We start from the raw sequence: 22,493 nt of genomic DNA, 5'->3' as shown, positions 1-22,493 counted from the left end.
GCTATACCAAGATTGTCAATATCCTCAACATTGTCATTGATAACATCTTCAGATAAATTATTGATTAATCTTTAGTGAAATAATGACTGCATTCTGTGCTTTTCACACATGCGCAATGGAAATGTCAACCTTTAAATGCCCACAACACTGTAATCAATAAGTTACATAGTGGAAATATTTTCGGAGACGCAAAATTAGGAAGATTCACAAAGTCCGCAGGTAAGCACGCACCTCCGTAGCGTTGTAGATTTCCTTAGTAACGCATGTAAACAAAAGGTCGTGACAAAAATATGGCTGCCCCCGTGTGCACGTTAGAAAAAATATTTTTAAAATAATCAGTTGACTTGTTACGCAATGAAATAAAGGTAAGTGTTAGTTGTTTATTACGCAGACTATGTACTAAAGGGAAATTTTAAGTATCATCGATTTTTTTCACGGAAATGCAGCAAGAAGATGGAAAATGCATGTACAGAGTTTTAATACACATAGGTGAACAACCAAACGAGCATGTTGACACAAGTTTTCAGGCGAAAACTTGTTTACGTTCCTTGAGAAAACTTTATATTAAACCGTAAACATGGATTTTAAATCCGGCCAATTCACGCGCCAGTATTTGTGCACAGATATAGATATATAGACATTAATTTTTTCCATTTAGATTAGACGCAGAGAAAAAAAAAGATAAGAAATATACCCGTCATTAGTGCATTACTCATCAGACTGATTAAATGCCAATAATTTGAAGTGCGCAAATTAGGTTTTAAATATTTCTCGATTGTGTATAGTCCGGTATTTATACCTTATAATCTCTTTCTAAGGTCCAGTAGGTATGTCAAAGAAGAAGAAATGCCACATTCTGCCTTCCTTTTAACTTGCTTCATCATCCTAGTTGTTTTTCTGCCACATGCAGGTAATTTTTTTTTATTTTATTTCTATAAATGATCGCTTTCCTTCTTAAAGACGTTCGATCCTGATATTTAAAGTCTTAAACTTTTTTTGTCAAGTATATTTTTAGTTTCTACACACATAGCTTAATTAAAAATCAAATCAAAATATGGGGGTCAATATGCTTCTTTTGGAGCTACAGTACATTAAATATGACCTTTTTGCACTGAAATCTATGTCGTAATAAAAAATTACATCTTCAACGTTTTCCCTCTAATATTTTTATCCAAATAAAGCATGGAACAAAATAAACTATAAGTCTATTTTTAAAAAGACACTTTAAAATTGTGACAAAGAAAAAGTTTCAAACTGCTACGCATAATCAATTATTTGACCTTTCTGCACTCACAAAATGGGATTTTTCTTTAATTAAAAATTTGATAAGCAAGAAAATTATTTTAAGGTCTTAAACTTTTGCTGAATTTCAGAAGATAGGTCAAAGTTATCTTAAATATTCAGTAAAGAACATGAAAAGTGAGGGTATATGATGTAAATTTTTAGATATTACGAAAAGTTTGTCAATTTTCTTATAAAATTAGCTCAATTTTTTCCCGGACTTTCAGAATATATTTACTATATTTGTCACAATTCGTCGAAAGAATTCATGAGAAAAAATTTAATAGATATTTCAGAACACGCATAACACAATTCAATGCAAAAACAGCTTTGTGTGCAACCAGCACGGAAAAATAGGAATCTAAAATTAACAGTACTGTATAAAGTTCAAAAGGGATAAATTGATAATTTTCTTCTAAAAAACCTTCCGCCACAAAATATAGTCCCTGGCTGAACCCTACGTGAATGGAATTTAATTGCGGTTTTTTCAATGGATATAGTTTATTTTGCATTGTAGAATCTAAATTCAACGCCAAAACTTAAAAAACGATGCAGAATTTTAGAAATAAAGGTCTAGACCAAAATCGAATCAAAAGCACAGGATCGAACGTCCTTAATTCCAATTTTAATTTTTTTTTCAACTTAAAAATTGGGAAATGTTTAAAGTGGAAGAAGTTAATTTAAAGTACATTTAATAAGGAAATTTTAAAGTAGTAGATCAAAGTAGATAAAAAATGGAACCATACAAATCTAAATCTACTTTAAATTTGAAAAAAAGGAAGTTAGCTTTCTCATTTTCTTAATCCAGTTTATCCTGTTTGTGAAAACAAATGAGTTCGTATATTTCTTGCATATTGCGATCGACAAACAAAATAATGATGCCTTTTTAAAAAAAAAAATGAATAAATCAATTTGTGGGTTTCATCGTTGGTCATTTGATATGGACTCAACGAAAAGACATTTTTTTTCTTTAAAAAAATCTCATTCCCCAATTTTGATTGGTCCAAGCCCAAAATTAGTCGATTTTTAAAAATGTTTGGGTGCATTTTTCAGGCGTTATCGTTTTCACAGGAAGGGGTGTATGTAAAACAAAAAATCAAAATATTCATAGATTTTTGGCTTTTTATCATAATTCAACTCTAACAGTGAAATGTAAGCTGATTTACATTCTCCTCTTGTATGGATTGATTCAATTTGGTTTTTAAAACGTTTTTAATTTGTGAAATGAATGAATAATTAAAACACCAGGAAAATCACAGTGATTTAAAACCTCAATGAGAAAAGTTGAATAAAGAAAATTTATTTTCGATTTTTTTAGAAAACAAGTGGAAAAATCTGTATTTTATTATCACAATGTATAAATAATTTTAAATTATTAATTTTATTCAGTCAGATTTCAGTTTCCTCTAGTTCTCTTTAACTGTGTACAATGAACTCGAAAAAATTACATATCGTTTAAAAATATGTTAACAACCATTAGATTAATAACCTATTAATCACGTTATTTTTTTTATATCATTGTTTTAACCACGGAAAGAAAAAAAAAAGAATGATACAGTAAAATATTTGTCACTGAACCCTAGTTTCAGTTTATAATATTCAAAATGTGTAACTGAAAAACGAGATTCCTAATCTTCTGAGGATGACGTGTGCGGATCACAGTTCTAATTTTGATCAGCTGGGGATTCTTTAAAAATTATCAAACAATTACTACAGGCAGGTAGCATCGATCGGGGGGAGGGGTGGGCTTCTCTCCTCTACTTTTACAATTGAAATTGTTCGTTGAGACATTGAATGGCCGCTGCCCCCCCCCCCCAAAAACACTTTTTGTTGCAATATAGTCAAATAAGGGTAATGAAGTAGTGTATGAATAAAATTTGGTATTAAAAGATGTTTGACACCCCCCCCCTTCCAACCCCCAACCCCAAATAGGATTCAGGTTTAGAAATTTTTCCTTTTTTCCTTTCTTTCCTTGGAAAGCAACTTTATAATAAATGAGCTCATTATTTGTACCCCAAAGACGACGGAGTACACTGTATCTAAGACATTTAAGGTGATTTACATGTATTAATTAATATATGATTTTAATTTATAGCCTCGCAGACGTGTTTCCCCAGATGTCAAGCGTCGGAATATTGCGGAAACAGCACGGAGGGCGGAGGGCCCACCTGTCTAGGTGTGTATTCAATGTGTTTACTTACACCACAAAGCTCCGAGTAAATTCACTTATATTACCTGAATTATGAGGGGAGATTGACCAAAGTTATAAAAGTTTGTGTATTTGTGTTCACGGGGATAATACACCCAAATATGCACTGAAAATAGCCATAAAACGCCTGTTCCCTGTTTATGCACACGTTAGTCATCATAAAGTTGGTGAATTATTGAGAGGTTGTAAACATTTGAAGAGATGCCAACAAATTTTTATTCAAATAGATTTCAATAATGTATGTTCGAATGAGGATATAAAAAGAAGGAATATTTATAAGCGCGGTCGTCTTTTATTTTTTAAGTTAGTGAAAGTTTCGGTACAGATTATTCTTGTTGGATTTTTATTTTCGGTATGATTCAGTTTAATAAGCTTTTCTTGATTACATCTAATATAAAATTCAAAATAAAACAAACGTAAAAATTTCTTACAGTTTTTTGCAAAATAAAGAAACCTGATAAAACAGTGAAATTAATAATAAATAGAAGAAACAAAATCAGCATCAATTTAAAAAAAATGAAATTTAAAAAATCATTTAAAATCTCAAACAACCAAATTTTAAACTAATAGCTACAACAAATACAAACTAACAAATATAATTAATGTAACAATTATCTAACAAAATAATAAAAAAACAAACAAACAAAAATTGAATTTAAACAAAATTGTTAAACTTCAAAAATTGTAATCAAAATGAAGATGTTCTGTTTTCCAGCTTGTAATGTTGCTTGTAACGGATGTACGGGGCCCGGGCCAGACGCATGCGTCAATTGTGCTGACCAGTTCTTCAAAGCTGGCACAACATGCAGAGGTAGAAAAAAAAAATTATGTATAAATATTGTCAAGTAATTTTCATTACAACTTGTTTTATACAATCTACATAAAATAAAATGTTTTCTTGTGCATATTTTATATAACAATGCCTAAAGCATTAGAATTGATGTTTTTGTAACAAAATTATTTTTTTTTAATTTTACCAGGTTGCAATGTTGCTTGTGATCGATGTACAGGAGCTGGTCCTGAGAACTGCGACACGTGTGCAGCTGGATTTTATCCTGTAGCTGGGATATGTAGAGGTACACTTTTAAAGATAATCTTCTTTTCGAGAAAATTTAACTAATGCTCTAGACCTCCTTCCAAATATACCCATTTCATGTGAGCCATTGGGACTGTTGGACTTCAAAAAAATATATTATTAATGGTAAATTTATCATACGAGGGCTGTCCCAGAAAAACGCGAACATTTTCAATATCTCTCGTTTCACTAGGACTACAAAGTTAAAAATTGGCATACATCATGATGATATGCCTAAAAATTTCAAAGAAATATCTCTATAAATAAATATTTTTTCTCTCAATTACACGAATCTATCTTATCACCTGTCGGCGCAACATTGACGACGTCAAAACGTATCTCGTAGTGTTTGTGAATTTGTTCTGGAAAAACCGCCTCGAAAAAAGTCATTTAAGCATAAATTCGGCTCTGTTTTTTTATTTTGTTTTAGCTACCAAGTTATTTATCTTATATACTAATGTTAACAAATATTGCGGAGTTAATTCTTTTAATAACAATATCACAATTCCGATGGTCGAATTGTTTAACAGCGGTCTTTACGTAGGGCCTATGACGTTGACGTCCCGCTCTTCTTTTTTCAGTTCTTTATCTAAATGGTCTATTAATTCTCTTCTATCGGATAACCAGTCAAGTCAACCTCAAACCCCTTCAAATGGAGATAAACTTTTTTCGCATACTTATGCTTCTGCTTTTTCATCGTTAATATCCTTTTTCCTATGAAGAGGAGTCATATCCCGCTCAAAATAGTGTTGCTTGATAATTTGGTGCTCCACATTACCGCTTAATGTTACGATTTTTGACAATGTCTAATTAAAAGTGCATGGCACATATCGTCATATATTTGTCATTAATGATGTCAAATAAATGATTTTTTTAAACATGGTTACACCACATTATAGAGTATTTATGTAGTTAAATTCTTTGACATTAAATTGTCGTATAGATTGATAACAAAGAAACCTCCATTGACAATGCTATTTGTAAAAGTAAAAAAAATTGTCGTGCTCCGACCACCGATATTTAACATTCTTTAAATGCGGTTTTTATACGCATATGACATCACAGGCCTATAATACATTGTCAAAATATCAAAAAGATGATTTTCCAACAGCATGCAAAAAATTATTAGTTTTGGTTGAATAGTACATGTATTTAGAATATCCAAAAAGTTCGCGTTTTTCTGGGACAACCCTCGTACATGTACATTCGTTTGAAAAGATTTCAAATGATCCATCGAACGAGCATTCCGTTTAAAAAATAGATACGACTGCATTATTTAAATATTTCCATTTCTAATTTTTCTCTCTGTGATAACTCTTTGAAAGTTAGCGGAGTTAATTTCTTGATAATTCTATCGAAATGTAAATTAGGCAGGTCCATAGGTCAGGAGCTAAGGAGGCCTAATATGCATGCAAATCTCGTGTGCATCTGTCTCTGAGTCTGACGTTAAGGAGGCCAAATATGCATGAAAATCTCGTGCGGCTGCCGTTGTGCTTGACGTCAGTGGGCGAGGACTATTGAAATTGGGATGGGAATCCTCGTGTAATTTAAATCTATGTCTGCATTTTTAAAGTCTAAATCTACAATTTATTTCACAATGAAATGGAAATATAAGGAATCACTGTCTAGTTAGTATAGTATGCCAGGGACATCAACAATAGTGGGAAAAATGGGATAATTTATGCATAACGGGCTTCGCCCGTTATGCAAATTATTCCATGTTTCCCACTATATTGTTGATGCAGTGGCATACTATACTAACTATCACTGTCTAGTTAGTATAGTATGCCCCGGACATCAACAATAGTGGGAAACATGGGATAATTTATGCATAACGGGCTTCGCCCGTTATGCAAATTATCCCATGTTTCCCACTATATTGTTGATGCAGTGGCATACTATACTAACTAGACAGTGATTCCTTAAATATACCTATATGTAGTTTATTTTCCACATTTTCACTTCAAATACATCGTATTTAAATATTCCTTTAAATTTTCACTAAGTTATATGAATAATAAAGGAGCAATCAGTAACGATGAGTACACAACTACGAACTTCAAATTCAATATATGAAAAAAAATATATATAATTGCTTTATTTCATTTTAACAGGTTGTGAGGATGGAAAATTCGGAGTGAATTGTACGGGTACTTGTCATTGTTTAAAAGGAGTAGAAGACTGCAGAAAAACAGACGGATTCTGTAATTCCTTCATCTGTGAATGGGGCTGGTCAGGCGTGCCCTTCTGTCAAACGCGTATGTAAATTAGAGTTTAGTTTATCTAATGTAAAAATTGATTTTAATTCGCCACAAGCTAAGGCAAGAAGGAATCTGATTTATTTTGTTGATTGTTTTAAAAATATTAGCCCAAAAGTCATAATTTTTATTTTGTTACTTTTGAAGCCTGTAAACCAAATTTTTATGGTAAGAACTGCGTGTATGAATGTCACTGCCCCGTGAATGACACCTGTAGTAACATCAACGGACTCTGTTCTTCCGGAAAATGTCACCCGGAATACACCGGTTCCGGATGTCAGAAATGTAAGTCTACATCAGAATCATTTTAATCATTTTAATATCCAACTGAATTGGTATTATATTTTTGTGAAATGAAGTTCCTGCATCATTCATTGAGAAGTTTCATAGTTAAAAAAAATTAAACAGAAATTTCAAATGGATCAGAATCAAATTAAAGAATCGTAAAAATGTATATATCCTCTTGATATCCTCTGAATCTTTTCAGTGCGTCCGAAATTAAGAGACCCCCCTGAGATTAGTGACAATGTATGTGGCAATATGACCGTGACCTTCCACGAGTGGGTGAAGGACCTTGACATAGGGGATGGTCCCGTGGGAGAGTACAGGTATGTACGCTTCCAATGATAAAGTATTGAAATTCATTTAAAAAATTATTAGCTAATGTATAAACGTGAAATATTAACTAAAACTACAACATATTCGGATAGAATGCACTTTACCGGTACGGCCGCCATTTTGATTCTAGATCCGCGCGTGAGAGTGCGCGGCGTAAAAACTTAGCAACGTATCAACTATGATGGACGACGCCATTTTGTTGTGTAAGAAACTCTCGAAGCGATATCTAAATGGGTTTTCGCTTTTTTAAGCGGGGGTTTGGGGGCGGCAGCCCCCAATAAAAAATAAATAAAACAAACTTACCTTAGTCGTTAGATAAATCTGCGTTAAGACTCGGGGCCATACGTACGTGTCACTATACATGTAGAACCATTGTGTTTTTTTTTTTGATGAGTTGTAAATACGTTTTTATGGGTGATGATGGAGATAAACGTCAATTTTTAATTATAGCTACTATCCTAGTGCATTCTTGTTTTAGTAGAGATTTCCTTTATAACTGCATTCCATGTGGTCTCAATGATTGTAAAGTATCCAGTGTTTTGCAAATTGAAATAGATAAATTCTAGTTCGTAAATCCAGGATTTACTGCAGCTCTGTTTCCAGAAATCTAAGATCTGTCTCTTACGTTTCATTTTTCTTATACTGCCGATTGCTGTTTCTCGAAACAAGACCGTCCTCACTGCATGTTTACAAGTTTTGCCCCTCCACTTATTCAACATTTCCATAAACTATAATGATCACATTTATCGCTAAAATTTCCAAAAATTCTAGAATGTTGCAGTCAGTCAATTAAAAATATCCATTCATAGAAAACACAACACAAATCATCTTAAATAAGGTGCATGATGAATCACTGTTTACAATCAAATAGAGTGGAAGTCAAACTTTCTAGTTCACGTCACCTACCCTGACCAATCACAGCACTGAAATAAGTTACGTGCTAAACAACGTCACGACTTTGGAATGTGGCCGACAAAATGAAAGCCAAAGGTTTGTTTTGAAAGTGCTTTTAGTTTTAATTAATAACTTCGTTAATTAAACGAAGTTTATTAACATGAAAAATGACGAGGAATTCAAAAAAAAGGTTATTTTTGCATTTTATTGCCTTTTTAGCGAAATCGTCACGCTGACGCGTGACTCTCTTATAGAGAAAGAGCACGTGCTATTTCCATGTTATTTGGACGTACCGGTAAAGTGCAGTTGTCCCACATATTCAATGTTTCAAAATAACAATGCAGGTGATATTGAAATCATCGTTTCAGACTGGAAGTTCGTGAATTTAACTCTTCGGGTAGTTGGACTTTGGTAAAAAGTTACAGAAGTTTGCCTTCGGCCAGTATTTCGGAGACCTTTTCTGGCCTCGATGTGGATTCTCTGTATAGCTTCCGGGTCACCCTCGTTATGAGTGACGAAGATGGAAAATTAATGACAGACGTGGCTCCGGGGTTTCCGAGTCAGTTCTTCCCTACAACGTGTATAAGTAAGTTAACCGAAAAAATACGATGTTATTTTACAGAAAGGGACAAAAAAGGTTTCTAAATGTCTTTAAGGCTATTATGCGTCTCTTAAAACGTTGTTATTGTTCTTATTAATCAAAATCTGTTTTCATTACCTTTCAAAAATAGTTAAAGTTTTGTTTATCAAGAAATTCTCTGATATATGTAGAAGAGCTTGTGATTTGCTTTTCCTATAGAAAAAAGTTGCTCAAATGTAACCGATTTCCTTTAGAATTGAGAAAATTGGTAAACATCTTGTAGCCTGAATTTCATTTGAAACAAGGTTCCAGATTCGGCCGTCACAATACCTTTTATGTGAATTAAAAAGTATATAATTTCCTTTGGTCATTATTCACACAGTAGAAACTACCTCTGGTAAGTTATCCAAACACATATATACATGTACCTGTTATAAGCATGTATAGGAAGAACTTTGTACACGTCTGAAATATATATATCTACTAGTACAATGTATATAAATTGACAACATATACTAATTTATATACAATCTAATGTGACTTTCGACTCGCGGCTTATCTCTGCTTGACTAAAACACACTTTCTACATATTATGTCACAAAACTGTACTATACAATTACTTTATGATACATGTTCTCAAGAAACAGAATCAACAATTAAAGACGTACAACACACTGGGGGAGATAACTCTTGCGATTTCAATTGAACGTTTGACGTGACGTCAACTTTAACGTCCAAAATAAAGCGTCAAAATGACGAGTAAAACGATCCCGATGAATATCAATCATAAAACAAAAATGGGATATGGAGCTTGGCTGTGATTAGCGTACCATACTCAATCAATAAGTATTTTTTAAATTAACCCGATTAAACTATGTAAAAAGCGAGACATAAAATACCATCCCTTAATGTTTATTTCATTTCATTTTATATACAATAAATTGTATTCTTGATCAAAGCGCAGCATTTTTTTTATTCTGAAAATTTTATTTTACTTTGCCGAAATTCTCATTATGTACAATTGGCTATATAACATTCCGATTAATGGTCTTTATTACAATTTGTGCATTTACGATATAAATAATATTGTTTTTTTTTCTTCTTTAATTAAATAAAACAACAATAAACAAACAAAAAACTTTTTTACAATGTAAAATCGATGTTGTCCTCATACTCTTACTGATCAAAGAGGAACAACTCTGAAAATATAGGAGATGTTTATTTTCCTCCCTTTATTCACGGTTTTCCACAGAATCAGATACATTTACAGCAAGACCTGATACATCCCAGAATTGAATACTATAGACCTCCTATACGCAATGTAAGTATAGAATTGAAAAGAATTGTTCACTAGCTCCGAAATTATCTGCATTAATGAATATCCTATTGCAGCAAATCGTTTGACTTTCTAACACTGTCAACAATGCCGGTTCGCATTTCCTCGAATCAAAACAAAACGTAGCATATACCAGGTATAAGATTTTTAAAAAATATCAATGTGCAATTTGATATAAATTTAAATAGATGAAGAGTTTAATGTTTGATATTTTTGAAGTTAATGTGGACGAATACGGAATTTTCGTTTTAACTTTAGAAGCAACGACATTGAAAGAATGCGTAATATTATGAGGGGTGTACATCTATGCAAATGTCGATGTATCCCCACGGCCAAATACTGTCTCGTTTGAAATCATGACATGAAAGAAACTACAAATATTCCATTTATATCACAGGAGAGTTGAACATACACCATTTTTTAAATAAATAAAATTAAAGAAATAAAAATTAAAATTAACATATTCAAGTTCAACATAACTTGAATTCGTATCCAGGTTTCATGTGATATGGAATGCATAACGCATCCATATATGAACTAAACACTAAATTCTTTCAGTTTTTTTTTCCTGATACAAATAAAAACAGTAGTCAATATTTATTCTGCATTCATGAATTTAAAAGCTAATGCTTACCTCCGGGATTCAAATGACGAAATACTAGTATAGATCTATTTGCACTGTAAATGACGTTTCGTCAAACGCTAATGGTCTGCGACGCAAAAAAGGAAGGGATGGGGTGGTAGAGGTATTCAAAAGTTGCCTAAAAATCTACATTTAATACGCTTTACGTATGAGAACTTTTAAATTTCTAAGTTAATATATTTTTGAAGCAAAAGCAATATTCCAATTTGATTTTTAGCTCTACTGGTCAGAGACCAGAAGAGCTTATGCGATAGTAATGCGTCCGGCGTCCGTCCGTCTGTCTGTCTGTCTGTCTGTCCGTCTGTCTGTCCGTCTGTCTGTAAACAATTTTTCAAAACGCTACTCCTCCTACAATTTTAGTCTGATTTCAATATAACTTGGCACACAAGTAGACTACACTAAGATACATAGAATAGTGCATGGGTTTTTAATTTTGATGAACGGTGTTGCCATGGTTACTAAAAATAGAATTTTTTGTGAAATTCCTTTAAAACGCTACTCCTTCCACAGTTTTGGTCTGATTTCAATATAACTTGGCACACAAGTAGACTACACTAAGATACATAGAATAGTGCATCTGTTTTTGATTTCGATGAACGGTGTTGCCATGGTTACTAAAAATAGAATTTTCTGTGAAATTCCTTTAAAACGCTACTTCTTCCACAGTTTTGGTCTGATTTCAATATAACTTGGCACACAAGTAGACTACACTAAGATACATAAAATAGTGCATCGGTTTTTGATTTCGATGAACGGTGTTGCCATGGTTACTAAAAATAGAATTTTCTGTGAAATTCCTTTAAAACGCTACTCCTTCTACAGTTTTGGTCTGATTTCAATATAACTTGGCACACAAGTAGGCTACACTAAGATACATAGAATAGTGCATCGGTTTTTAATTTCGATGAACGGTGTTGCCATGGTTACTATAAATAGAATTTTCTGTGAAATTCCTTAAAAACGCTACTCCTTCTACAGTTCTAGTTTGATTTCAATATAACTTGGCACACAAGTAGACTACACTAAGATACATAGAATAATGCATCGGTTTTTAATTTCGATGAAGGATGTTGCCATGGTTACTAAAAATAGAATTTTCTGTGAAATTCCTTAAAAACGCTACTTCTTCTACAGTTTTGGTCTGATTTCAATATAACTTGGCACACAAGTAGACTATACTAAGATACATAGAATAGTGCATCGGTTTCTAATTTCGATGAAGGATGTTGCCATGGTTACTAAAAATAGAATTTTCTGTGAAATTCTTTAAAAACGCTATTCCTTCTACAGTTTTGGTCTGATTTCAGTATAACTTGGCACACAAGTAGACTACCCTAAGATACATAGAATAGTGCATCGGTTTCTAATTTCGATGAACGGTGTTGCCATGGTTACTAAAAATAGAATTTTCTGTGAAATTCCTATAAAACGCTACTCCTTCTACAGTTCTAGTTTGATTTCAAAATAAGTTGGCACACAAGTAGACTACACAAAGATACATAAAATAGTGCAATGGTTTTTGATAAGTACATACCAGTAGAGCTACAGTCTCGACAGAGACTTCTGGTTTAAAAATGTGTATTTGTAGATTCATAGTGATCGACCCCCGTCTGAAAGACGCGCGGGAACGTGATTTATTGAGAAAGGGGGAGGGGGTAATTTTCCGCTATTTAATCAAAACTGGTCGTACAAAAATTATACAAAAAATTATGAAGATTATTTTTACTACCAGCTACCTAAAGAAAGTTTTTTACCAAAATTAAACGACAGGTTTTTTCACAAAAAAATTTTGAATTTGAAAAATACACAATTTTCAAGGCTTAGATTATTCATAGTTTTTCAGTTTAAGGTCTTTAAAAATTGTTTTGATGATATTTATATCAAAAAGATGACTATGTTTTTGTGTGAAATGGTTTAAGGAATAAGTCAATGAAATTTCACATTTATATCTAACCTGGCTTTTTTGAAAATCAAGGTTTAAGAAGTTCATTGATTAAAAATTTTCTCTCCTTATAAACAGCTAAAGGGGGGTAACTTTTGGAATTTCCTTTCCAAAAACCACTCGAACGATTTTGTCCAAAATGTGCATACATGCAGTAGATATAGTCATGTACTAAATATACAAAAATAACGAAAATTAAACGACAGGATTTTTTTTGGGTAGGTGTGTTGTACATCCTTAAATAATAATAATTTTTCTTCTTCATCATATTGGTAAATACTTTTGTGCTATGAAAAGAAACTTACTTTCGTACCAAGTCCTGGAAAATGTCTGTATTTGGAATGACATTAATACAAAAATCTTTACTCTTCTTAAATAGGAGCCAGTGATTCATAACTGAAAACTGAAATAAAATTTTATTTTTAATTTGTAAAAAATAAATAAATAAATAAAAATAAATAAATGAACGAGTTGATTAACGAATTCAAAGTTAAAAAAAATAATTCAAAGTTTCTGTCGCAGAGAAGAAGAGAGCAGTGTTAAGAATCGGTTGGGTAATACCGGTACTATCTCACTTACCGCAATGCTTATAAAATTATTAAAGTTATTGTCAAATCCTTCTTGTTGAAGACTATAATCTCAGACATCTTTCTTTTCTTTGCAAATAATACCCTTCAGAACTTGCATACAGACTGGATCACTAAATAAAAACTTTTAAAAATCTTTTATACATATACATATATATGTATCATACTTAAGAGATGTTATTTTTTTTTTTACTGCTCTACACCCGACGGACGCTATACAATGGACAGATTCTGTATTTGAATGTTGAACTCACAAATATATTCACATTAAATAAAAAGACGTTTACAAATACTTATTTTTCTTCCAGTATTACAAAGTCTTACAACTGTGTTACATTTTTTGTTTATTTTTCAGTCCCTTCCACCACAACACTGAGGCCCCCGACACCTGCCCCCACACCTCCCCCAGGTGAGTTTTCTTTCCAAAAAAATATATTCTTTGTACATTTATTAATAACTTTTGGGTATGTCGATCATCCTTATTCAGTATAGAAAACACAGAAATAAATACACTTATATAAATAAAAATAATAATAAAAAAAAAAAAATCAAAGAACCAAACCAAAAAAAATAATTACAAAAAAAAACCAAAATATTAATTATAGTCATGATAAAACAAAGAAAAAAAGATAAAACATTAAAAAACCAAAGACAAAGTTATCCCTTAAAAGAGAGTAAAAATTTTATCTTAAAAATTTTGATAACTGAATAAAATGAGAAATAAAGATAAAAATTCAAATTATTAAATTGAGTTTTAGAACCGACAGCTTGTGTACATATTTTGATGAATAAATAAATGATCTACGGTTTATTTTTGTGGAAAAAATTAGCAAATATCGTCTACTATTTGAATAATTTTTAAAATACCTGTTAGTTTTGTTCAGTTCATTGATGCAAATAAGTTTGCTGTCAGTGATACTTGGCCTTTTACAGGATCATTATTCGAAAAGTTCGAAGTTATCTACAATTCGGTAAATAATGTCATTTCCGTAAACTGGGCTGGGAAAAACTTCAGTAACAACCTTGGTGACGTCACACTCACGTACGGGATAATCGGTATAGGAGACTGCAAGGACCTCAATTTGACTAATGAAATAACGAGGTAACTTAAACGAAAAATTGATAAATTCCACATTATGGATGTCATTGATCTTTTTAGATTGAATTTTCTCTCTTTCGTTTTTTTTCTCTCATAATTTTCTCAAAGAAACACCCATCGATGTAATTCAAATCAAAATTTGAGAGGTTCCACATTATAGATATTGATTTTTAGTTTGAGTTGTCTCTCTTTTGTAATTTTATTTTAAATTTCTCAAAGAAATATTTATCGAATATACTTTAGAACTGGTGGAATAGTAGGTGCGTTTACACTAAGTGGACTTTTGCCTAACCGACGCTACAATGTCAAAGCTGTCATAGAAGTGTTTGATTTTAACTCCACAGAAAATGATCGAACTATTTCTAGGAACATCACAACGCGAGATGAATGTAAGTAGACATTAAATCACTGTATTTGTAACAGATAATGTTAGAACTTCATTTTACTTCATTATTCCAAGTATCTACAAAGATTGACATGGCGTTAAAGATTTTACTATTTTGAAATTCAGTACCATGGGGAAGTATCCAAAACCCAAGAAAAACTAGCTTTAACGCCACCAGTCTGACGCTGGAGTGGGATCCTCCCGAGTGCGAACAACGAGGGGGTAAACTAGTGGGGTACCAGTATATCCTCCGTACTCTTGGAGGTGGACAGCTAGTGGACAATGGAACAGTTTTACGGCCTCGCGTGACCATAGGCGGTTTAACTCCCTATAGTAACTATACCTTCGCCGTGGCATATGAGAACAGTGTGGGGAGTGGACCCTCGATACAATTCCCAACCTTCACAGACGAAGCAGGTAGATAAAATGATAAAACAACTGTAAACGTACTTTTTTCGATTCATTTTATTGCAAAGTTTCCAGTTTTTCCTTTTAACACATTTTAGAACCTGCCGCACCAGTTATCACTACCATTACTCCGGGGGTGAACAACATTGAAGTCGCATACACAGTACCCCTCCCAAGTAACGGAATTATTCGAGAGTACGAAGTGTCATTCAGTACAACTTTCGACTTTAAGGACTTCACACACAAAACCAGTTCTGTTAACTCAGTTACCGTTAGTTCCCTCATCGCCTTCACAACCTACTACATAAAGGTTAGTTGTGTCTAAAATAAGCAGTAATGAAGAAAGAAAATCTTGAAAGTTATGATATGCAAATATTCTTTTTAACTCAAAGGTGCGTGCTAGAACTAAGCCGGGGTTATGGGGAAATTACAGTGATGTGAATCAGACTCAGACTAAACAGGCAATCCCCGGCCCTCCCACTAACCTGATTGTAAACCCTCTGAACGATACGTGTTTGAAAATAAGCTGGACTGCACCAAGCTTTCTTGGAGGAAAAATTAATAGCTACAAGGTATACCATGAGATCCATCTCTCTTGCATGCAAAAGGTCATTTTTTTAAAAAAAATAAATTTTTAATATACGAGGGTTGTTAGAAAAGTTCGCGGACACATTGAATTACAGAAAATCTATTGTGTACTGTGAAGTATGACCTATGTCTGAATAAATTCCTACATTTTGTTAATTGGTATGTAAAAAATCAGGTCCATATACTAAAATCTTGAAAATTTACAACGATTTTTAATATAAGGTCATGGGATTCACGGAGCAATCACTTGACGTAAGGCGACGTGACAACCAGATTTCAACCCGTTAAGCTTTGTCACAGTTCTAAAAAATTTTCAATTCTTCAGATTTTTCTGATCTTTTTTCTACTTTAAAATTGAATGTCTATATCAAGATAAGTTAATTTTCTACTATGATATCTTTTGTACTGATTTGGATATTACTGAGATCTTTAAAAAGTCTATGCAGTTAATCGATCAGGTATGGAAACTATGCAAAACCATATTGGCACAACGCAACGTCCATGGATGCGATAAGGGGGTATTGAAGTATCGATGGAGTTAATCCTTCAAAATATTAATCCTTCCATTTTTATAAAGCCCCAACCATTTGAAAACTTTTGTCCTTTGTATATGTAGGAAATTCCCGACAGCGATTTGAACATTTTAACTCTTTTTAGACATTTTCCTGTCTGCATACATAATTTTTACCTAGTGCAGTGCTCCATGACGTTCAATGACGTTCCGATTTTTGGCTGTGTTTTTACGCGTTGATCATTTATAAACGGCTATAAAACAGTCATATATCCTCCAATTTAGTTCAAAATTTCTCCAAGTAACGTTTCAAGAATATTTTAGCCGCAGGTAAAATATCATAATTTTTTTTGCGCTACAATTGTGCAATTTTTTATTTTAATAAAGTGTCTCTGTGATGTAAACGTGCCAAAATGTAGGATGCTCCGTGAAGCAAGTTTTATCAAAATTAAAAAGCTCTATATTTTTCAATTATCACCGGAGAGCACCAAATTCTTGTATATTTATTAGAAAAAAGGTTAAGAAAGTTTGACCGGTTTCGTGGAAATAATGCGCTCACAATAGAACTTGTCCGCGAACTTTTCTAACACCCCTCGTACTCATTAGATTATTTCCGCTATTTACTGTTTTGACGCAGTGTATATATGAAATTTCAGTTCATGAGTTTAGATTGTTTGCTGTTTCTCTAGATTGTCTGTTCAGCTTCTGACGGTAACACGATTGTTGATGAAAAGACCATAATAAAACCTATTGATGAGGGTACCTCTCATGAGCAGTGCGGTCTTTTGGTTTACACTCAGTATAAGATCGAGGTATCGGCCAGCACCACAGAAGGAACGGGTGATCCTGCGATAGGTTTTGCAAGAACCTACCAAGGAACGCCGGAGGAACCTCCGGCTCCAAGTCTGAAGAATACCACAGAATCAACTATTACTATTGAGATTTACCCATTTAAAATAGACACGGGGCCGCTCACAGCATATCTGATTAAGGTTGAAATGATATCCTCATCAGAGAGACGACGAAGGCAAAGTAACCGTGCTCCAGGATACACCACTGCAAAATTTAATGATTCTGAAATTAAAACGAGTCGTATTTTTGTTATTGGCGACAATAGAGATTATGGCGGGTTTAAAAATAAACCTTTAGAAAAGAATAAAGAGTACAAAATATACTACGAGATAGAAAGTACTGTTGGATCCAAAACGCTAACAAGCTATTCTCAAATGCCTACCTCAGCAACCACTAAATTAATCGTCACCACGGTTGCCCCTGTAGACCCGGTGATGGTTCCGGTGACGTCATCGGACAACACACCAGTGATTGTCGCCGTGGTAATTATTCTCCTGATCATCATAATAATCGCTGTAGTTTTCCTGATACTTTTCCTGCGCTCCAGGACCAATCGTTTTTCTCCACCACTGTACGATACGTTTGAAGACGAGAAGAAGGTGGAACTGACCGCTGTTGACGATTATAATGTACAAGAGCACTGGAACACCATCTATTCGCTGAGGGAGAGTCGGTACATTATTTCTGGTCGAGATCTTGTTCCAGATGATGGATACCATGGAACTATTCTCAACGGGAATATTCCAGGTAACATGACGGCTCATCCTGTTACTTTTCAACAAGAGTTCCACGAACTCCCTCACCAGCCATTGGCCTCATGGAATGACGCAGTACGAAGCAAAAACTCTAGAAAGAACAGATTTCGTCACTTGTTACCATACGACCATACAAGGGTAGTTCTTGACCCGGATGAAAACTCTAATGGTGATTTTATCAATGCTAATTTTATCAAAGGTTACAACAGGCCGCATGGCTACATTGCCGCTCAGAGTCCCTTTGACGAGGAGACCGTGCTTGACTTCTGGAGAATGTTGTTTCAGTACAATATCAAAGTAGTGGTTATGATCACGAATGTCATAGAAGATAAAATTGTGAAATGCTCCAAATACTGGCCAGACTCGGAATTGGGAAAGGTGAAATATGGTAGTTTCACCCTAGCACTTATTGATGAGAAAGAATATGCTGATTTTGTTATTAGGTCGGTTAAAATAAAAACGACACATGACGCCCATACAAAAGTCGTACATATCTTTGATTTTTGTTCTTGGCCCGACCATGGTGTGCCCGATGATACTATTCCTCTACTCGAATTTCGACATAAGGTTCGCGAGTACCATGGAAATGACAAGTCGCCTCTCGTGGTGCATTGTGGGACGGGAGTGAGTAGAACAGGAACTTTTATTGCAATTGATGCCTTAATAGAGCAATACGAGGCAGAGGGTATAATAAGCGTGTACTCATTTGTTAAAAGGATGCGAAAAGACAGAATAGCCATGGTGCGGACGGTTAAGCAGTATATTTTCATTTACGAGGCAATATTTGAAGCTCGTGTTGCAGGCGACACTCGAGCTGGCTATGATCTGAAAGAAAAATACCACACTCTAACAATGCGCAATCCGAAAACAAAACACTCATTTCTTAGGGACCAGTTCATATCTTTGCAATTGTTTACTCGAAAACCGACTCAAAAAGAGTGTTCAGACTCTCATATTCCAATGAATTATTCGAAAAATCGTTTTCCAGACGTTGTTCCTCCGAACAAACACAGACCCATCTTGAGAACTCCCGGTGGTCTAGATCGCACAAATTATATCAATGCTGTGTTCTTAGATAGTCATGAGCTGGATAATCATTTCATTGTGACACAATCTCCGCTACATACCACTGTAATAGACTTCTGGAAACTCGTATACGACCTTGGGGTCCAAACTATTGTAATGATGGAGGAGTTTACAAGCGATGATGATACTTCAGCGGAATATTGGCCAGAGGACAAGATCAAGAAATTCGAACCCTTTTTCGTGGACAACACAAACATTTGGCAGCAAGAAAACGTAACGATTCGTCACTTTAAACTCCACAGCATGTTGAAACCAAAATCAACTCCTCGTGACGTTCGACAGTTTCAATTCAATGCTTGGAGTGAAAACGATTTCATTCCTAAGTCAAAAACGATGCTCTTGGATCTCATTGACTTAGTGCGTAGTTGGCAAAGACAATCCAACGAGAACACGGCACCTATAGTAGTTCACTGCAAAGATGGTGCAACTCACAGTGGGCTTTTCTGTGCAGTGTGGACGATATGTGAAGCTATGGAAATGGACCATGACGTTGATGTGTATCATACTGTTAAGCACATGAAGAGGCGTAGGCCGCAGATCGTTGATACTCTGGTAAATACTTCAGAGACTTTTAAAATCATTGGAAACCCAATGATAATTTTCATTCAATTCTTTTGTTGTTTCTGATTTCTTTAATGTTGTCTGAAGTACATGATGTCTTCTTCCCAGTAAAGAAAAATTCAGTGTTTTCCAACTCTAAGTAAATCATATATTTTTTATTGTGATTTTGCAGGACCAGTACAGATTTTGCTACAAAGTACTGTGGGATTATATGAATCTGCGCATGCCAGGTGGAACTTTGACCAACATGATGAATCATACGAAACAAGACCGCTTATACAACGTTGGAAGTCTAAGTTTGGCTTCATATACATCACATTTAGAATATATGTAAAAAAAACTGTGGTCCAAACCATACTGTGCTATAACAGTTTCATGTGGCAGTTTACAAACGCATTTAACAATTTTCAAAATCATTCAAGCCAGTTTACATGTTGAGGTGCTGTTTTCCTATCTCTAACAAAACGTAGTGCTTCAGAATGTACAGGGATTCACACGATGTATTTGAATCATGGATATATTTTTTTCTTTCAATTTTCACTTTTGATTTTAAAGACAAAGAGATATGCAGTGATTTATGTCTGCCAAATGAGATGTGGGTTTTCTTTTCGTATTTTCTCTGAATTTTACCGACTCTTCAAAGCTCATGAATATTCATAAAATACATTTTTAGAATACACATATAAAAAACTTTTATAGCGCTTTTGAATTTATATCTAAATAGATGTATTTAAGCTGCAATAAAATTTATTCAGCTTTACAATAAATATGCACTTGATAGATTTCATAACTTGAAATAATGAATTTTTTTGTTTGCCTTGTGTGTGATATTTAATTAGTGTTGCCGTTAATTTATACATTGTATGATATTGCGAGACTGTGATAAATAAAAGCATGGGTATTTATTGTCAAATTCAATTTAAATGCATGTATTTATTTTGTTTTCATTTATTGTTTGGAGGATAGTGTATACAGAGGAATTTTCGCCCCCGTCTTATTTTCGCTCTGTTCAAAGTTTGGCGAATTTCAAACGGGGCGAATTCAGAGAACATTATTACATAACTTTTTAAATGGAACCATGACTGGGATAATTTAAAACGGGGCAAAATTGTTCGCAAGTGCAGAAGGGCGAAATAAAACGGAGGTAAAATATCCTGTATACAGTATTAATTTGTTTGATGTCATTTAGGTCATAATTAATGAACTATGCATTTACAATAAAAGCTATTTTAAAGAAAGATTAAAAGCCCGTACAACAATTTCAATGATGTGTACAAACAAATTTACTAATTTTGCATTCAAATTGAAGTTAGAAAACGAAAACTTTCAAAAAATTATAATCAAATGTTTGTATTCATTTTCTCTCTATCTGATATTCGTAAAAAAAATATGGTTTTGTGTTAAGGTCTGAATCTCTTATCCATTCGATCTGGACTTTATATGATTAAGCCATAATTAGGAAATATTTTGCTTTGATTGAAGCTAGTATAAAACAGATAAATAACGTCGAGTGGAATATAAGTTTTGCTGCTATTTTTCTGTCGTATATAGCTTGTTTAGAGTTCTGTGCTTAAAAAGTGAACCAGTTCGATATGAATAGAAACAGCAAAGTAATACTAACCATTTCCTTTTTACTGAGAAAAAGGTATATTATTTTTCACATTTGGCAATCCATATTTAATTGGAAACATAACTTGCTACTGCGATTTGAAAAACAGCAGATCCTTCAATTTTATATTGTAACCAAATGCCTTGAGTGAAAATTGAGCTCGTTTTTTGTTTATCTATGATTTCATTTCCTGGTATGTATTAATATTATGATCCATATTTGATTAAAAACTGCATAAATTAAAAAAAAAATCTATTGTCAAAACTGATATATGAAGGCACGACAAGTCTACTTTTAATGAGAAATTCTACTTTTTTGTTTAAATCAATGATACTTAGTATTTCCGATTTATGTCCTAATCTAAATATATGTTACAAATTTGATTTTTTACGGTAATCATTAAAGTGCTTTGAGGTGATTCCTATGTATTAAAAACTAGATTCGTTATATTCTTCACAAGACTGCATTTTTATGCATATTCAGGTTACATGGTAGGCTATCCAAAATAACATTTTAAACTCCCAAAAATATAATTTAAAAATACAAACATTTCATTAACTTGATAAATTCGGTATCGCACAAGTTGAATGAAACATATGGAGATAACAAAAAGTATTCTAGCTCAAAAATCAATAAAACAATACAAAATAGGAGCAGAGCAAACACGGACCTTCAAAACGTCAGAGGTGGGATCAGCTGCCATGGAGAAGTTAGCATCCCTTGCAGACCGGTCACACTGCTGTGTGCTCCTTGTCATGGTCGGGAAATGTATGAAAAGCGTCAGTCAACATTTGACTCAAAGATAATTTGTATTTGCTGACAAGGCCATTGTATCGACCATAGAACTTACGAAATTATGACTTTAAACGAGACTGGTGATAAACTTGTTTCAACACCTTGTTTGTCAATAATTTACCTCGTTTTAAAAATTGTTCATACGTAGAACATATTCTTGCGTGTCTAATCAATTGAAATACCGTATATACTCGCCTATAAGTCGGTTTTTTGGGAGTTAAATTTTTGACCAAAAGTCTATGTCCGACTTATAGGCGAGTCATAAAAAGGATTGGCATTTTTCTGGTCGGCGAAACGTAGTATTCTATAAACATGGTTATCGTTGAATAAAGTCGGATATATCATATCATTAGGTTTTATGTATTCTAAGATTAAACGTAAAGTACAAGTATTTATATACATATATTTAATACTTTTTTTA

The 22,493-nt window shown here is 33.5% G+C and overlaps 1 protein-coding gene across 2 annotated transcripts in view; it reads left to right on the top strand.

The window, feature by feature from the left end:
* Window positions 1-20,586, top strand: part of LOC134283525 (receptor-type tyrosine-protein phosphatase kappa-like) — a 36,194-nt gene extending 15,608 nt beyond the window's left edge. Inside the window, exons 1-18 of one of the 2 annotated variants that reach the window (XM_062766040.1) lie at window positions 263-365; window positions 819-910; window positions 3,377-3,457; window positions 4,206-4,301; window positions 4,471-4,566; window positions 6,680-6,823; window positions 6,971-7,108; window positions 7,311-7,431; window positions 8,704-8,921; window positions 9,298-9,312; window positions 13,779-13,832; window positions 14,357-14,525; window positions 14,766-14,911; window positions 15,034-15,324; window positions 15,414-15,625; window positions 15,708-15,887; window positions 17,104-19,659; window positions 19,841-20,586. In XM_062766040.1, the coding sequence (XP_062622024.1) occupies window positions 847-910; window positions 3,377-3,457; window positions 4,206-4,301; window positions 4,471-4,566; window positions 6,680-6,823; window positions 6,971-7,108; window positions 7,311-7,431; window positions 8,704-8,921; window positions 9,298-9,312; window positions 13,779-13,832; window positions 14,357-14,525; window positions 14,766-14,911; window positions 15,034-15,324; window positions 15,414-15,625; window positions 15,708-15,887; window positions 17,104-19,659; window positions 19,841-20,002 (4,743 nt within the window). In that variant the 5' untranslated portion in view covers window positions 263-365; window positions 819-846 and the 3' untranslated portion in view covers window positions 20,003-20,586. Of the gene's footprint in view, window positions 1-262; window positions 366-818; window positions 911-3,376; window positions 3,458-4,205; window positions 4,302-4,470; window positions 4,567-6,679; window positions 6,824-6,970; window positions 7,109-7,310; window positions 7,432-8,703; window positions 8,922-9,297; window positions 9,313-13,778; window positions 13,833-14,356; window positions 14,526-14,765; window positions 14,912-15,033; window positions 15,325-15,413; window positions 15,626-15,707; window positions 15,888-17,103; window positions 19,660-19,840 lie in introns of those variants that run through there. The other variant, XM_062766039.1, reaches the window with a different exon arrangement.
* Window positions 20,587-22,493: the final 1,907 nt, after the last annotated feature.

The sequence above is a fragment of the Saccostrea cucullata genome, unplaced genomic scaffold (assembly GCF_032062105.1).
Source record: "Saccostrea cucullata isolate Sc308-1 unplaced genomic scaffold, CSIRO_AGI_Scuc_v1 ctg162, whole genome shotgun sequence".
Classification (NCBI taxonomy): domain Eukaryota; kingdom Metazoa; phylum Mollusca; class Bivalvia; order Ostreida; family Ostreidae; genus Saccostrea; species Saccostrea cuccullata.
The sequence above is the reverse complement of the archived record's forward strand: the minus strand, read 5'-3'. Positions and strand labels throughout refer to the sequence as shown.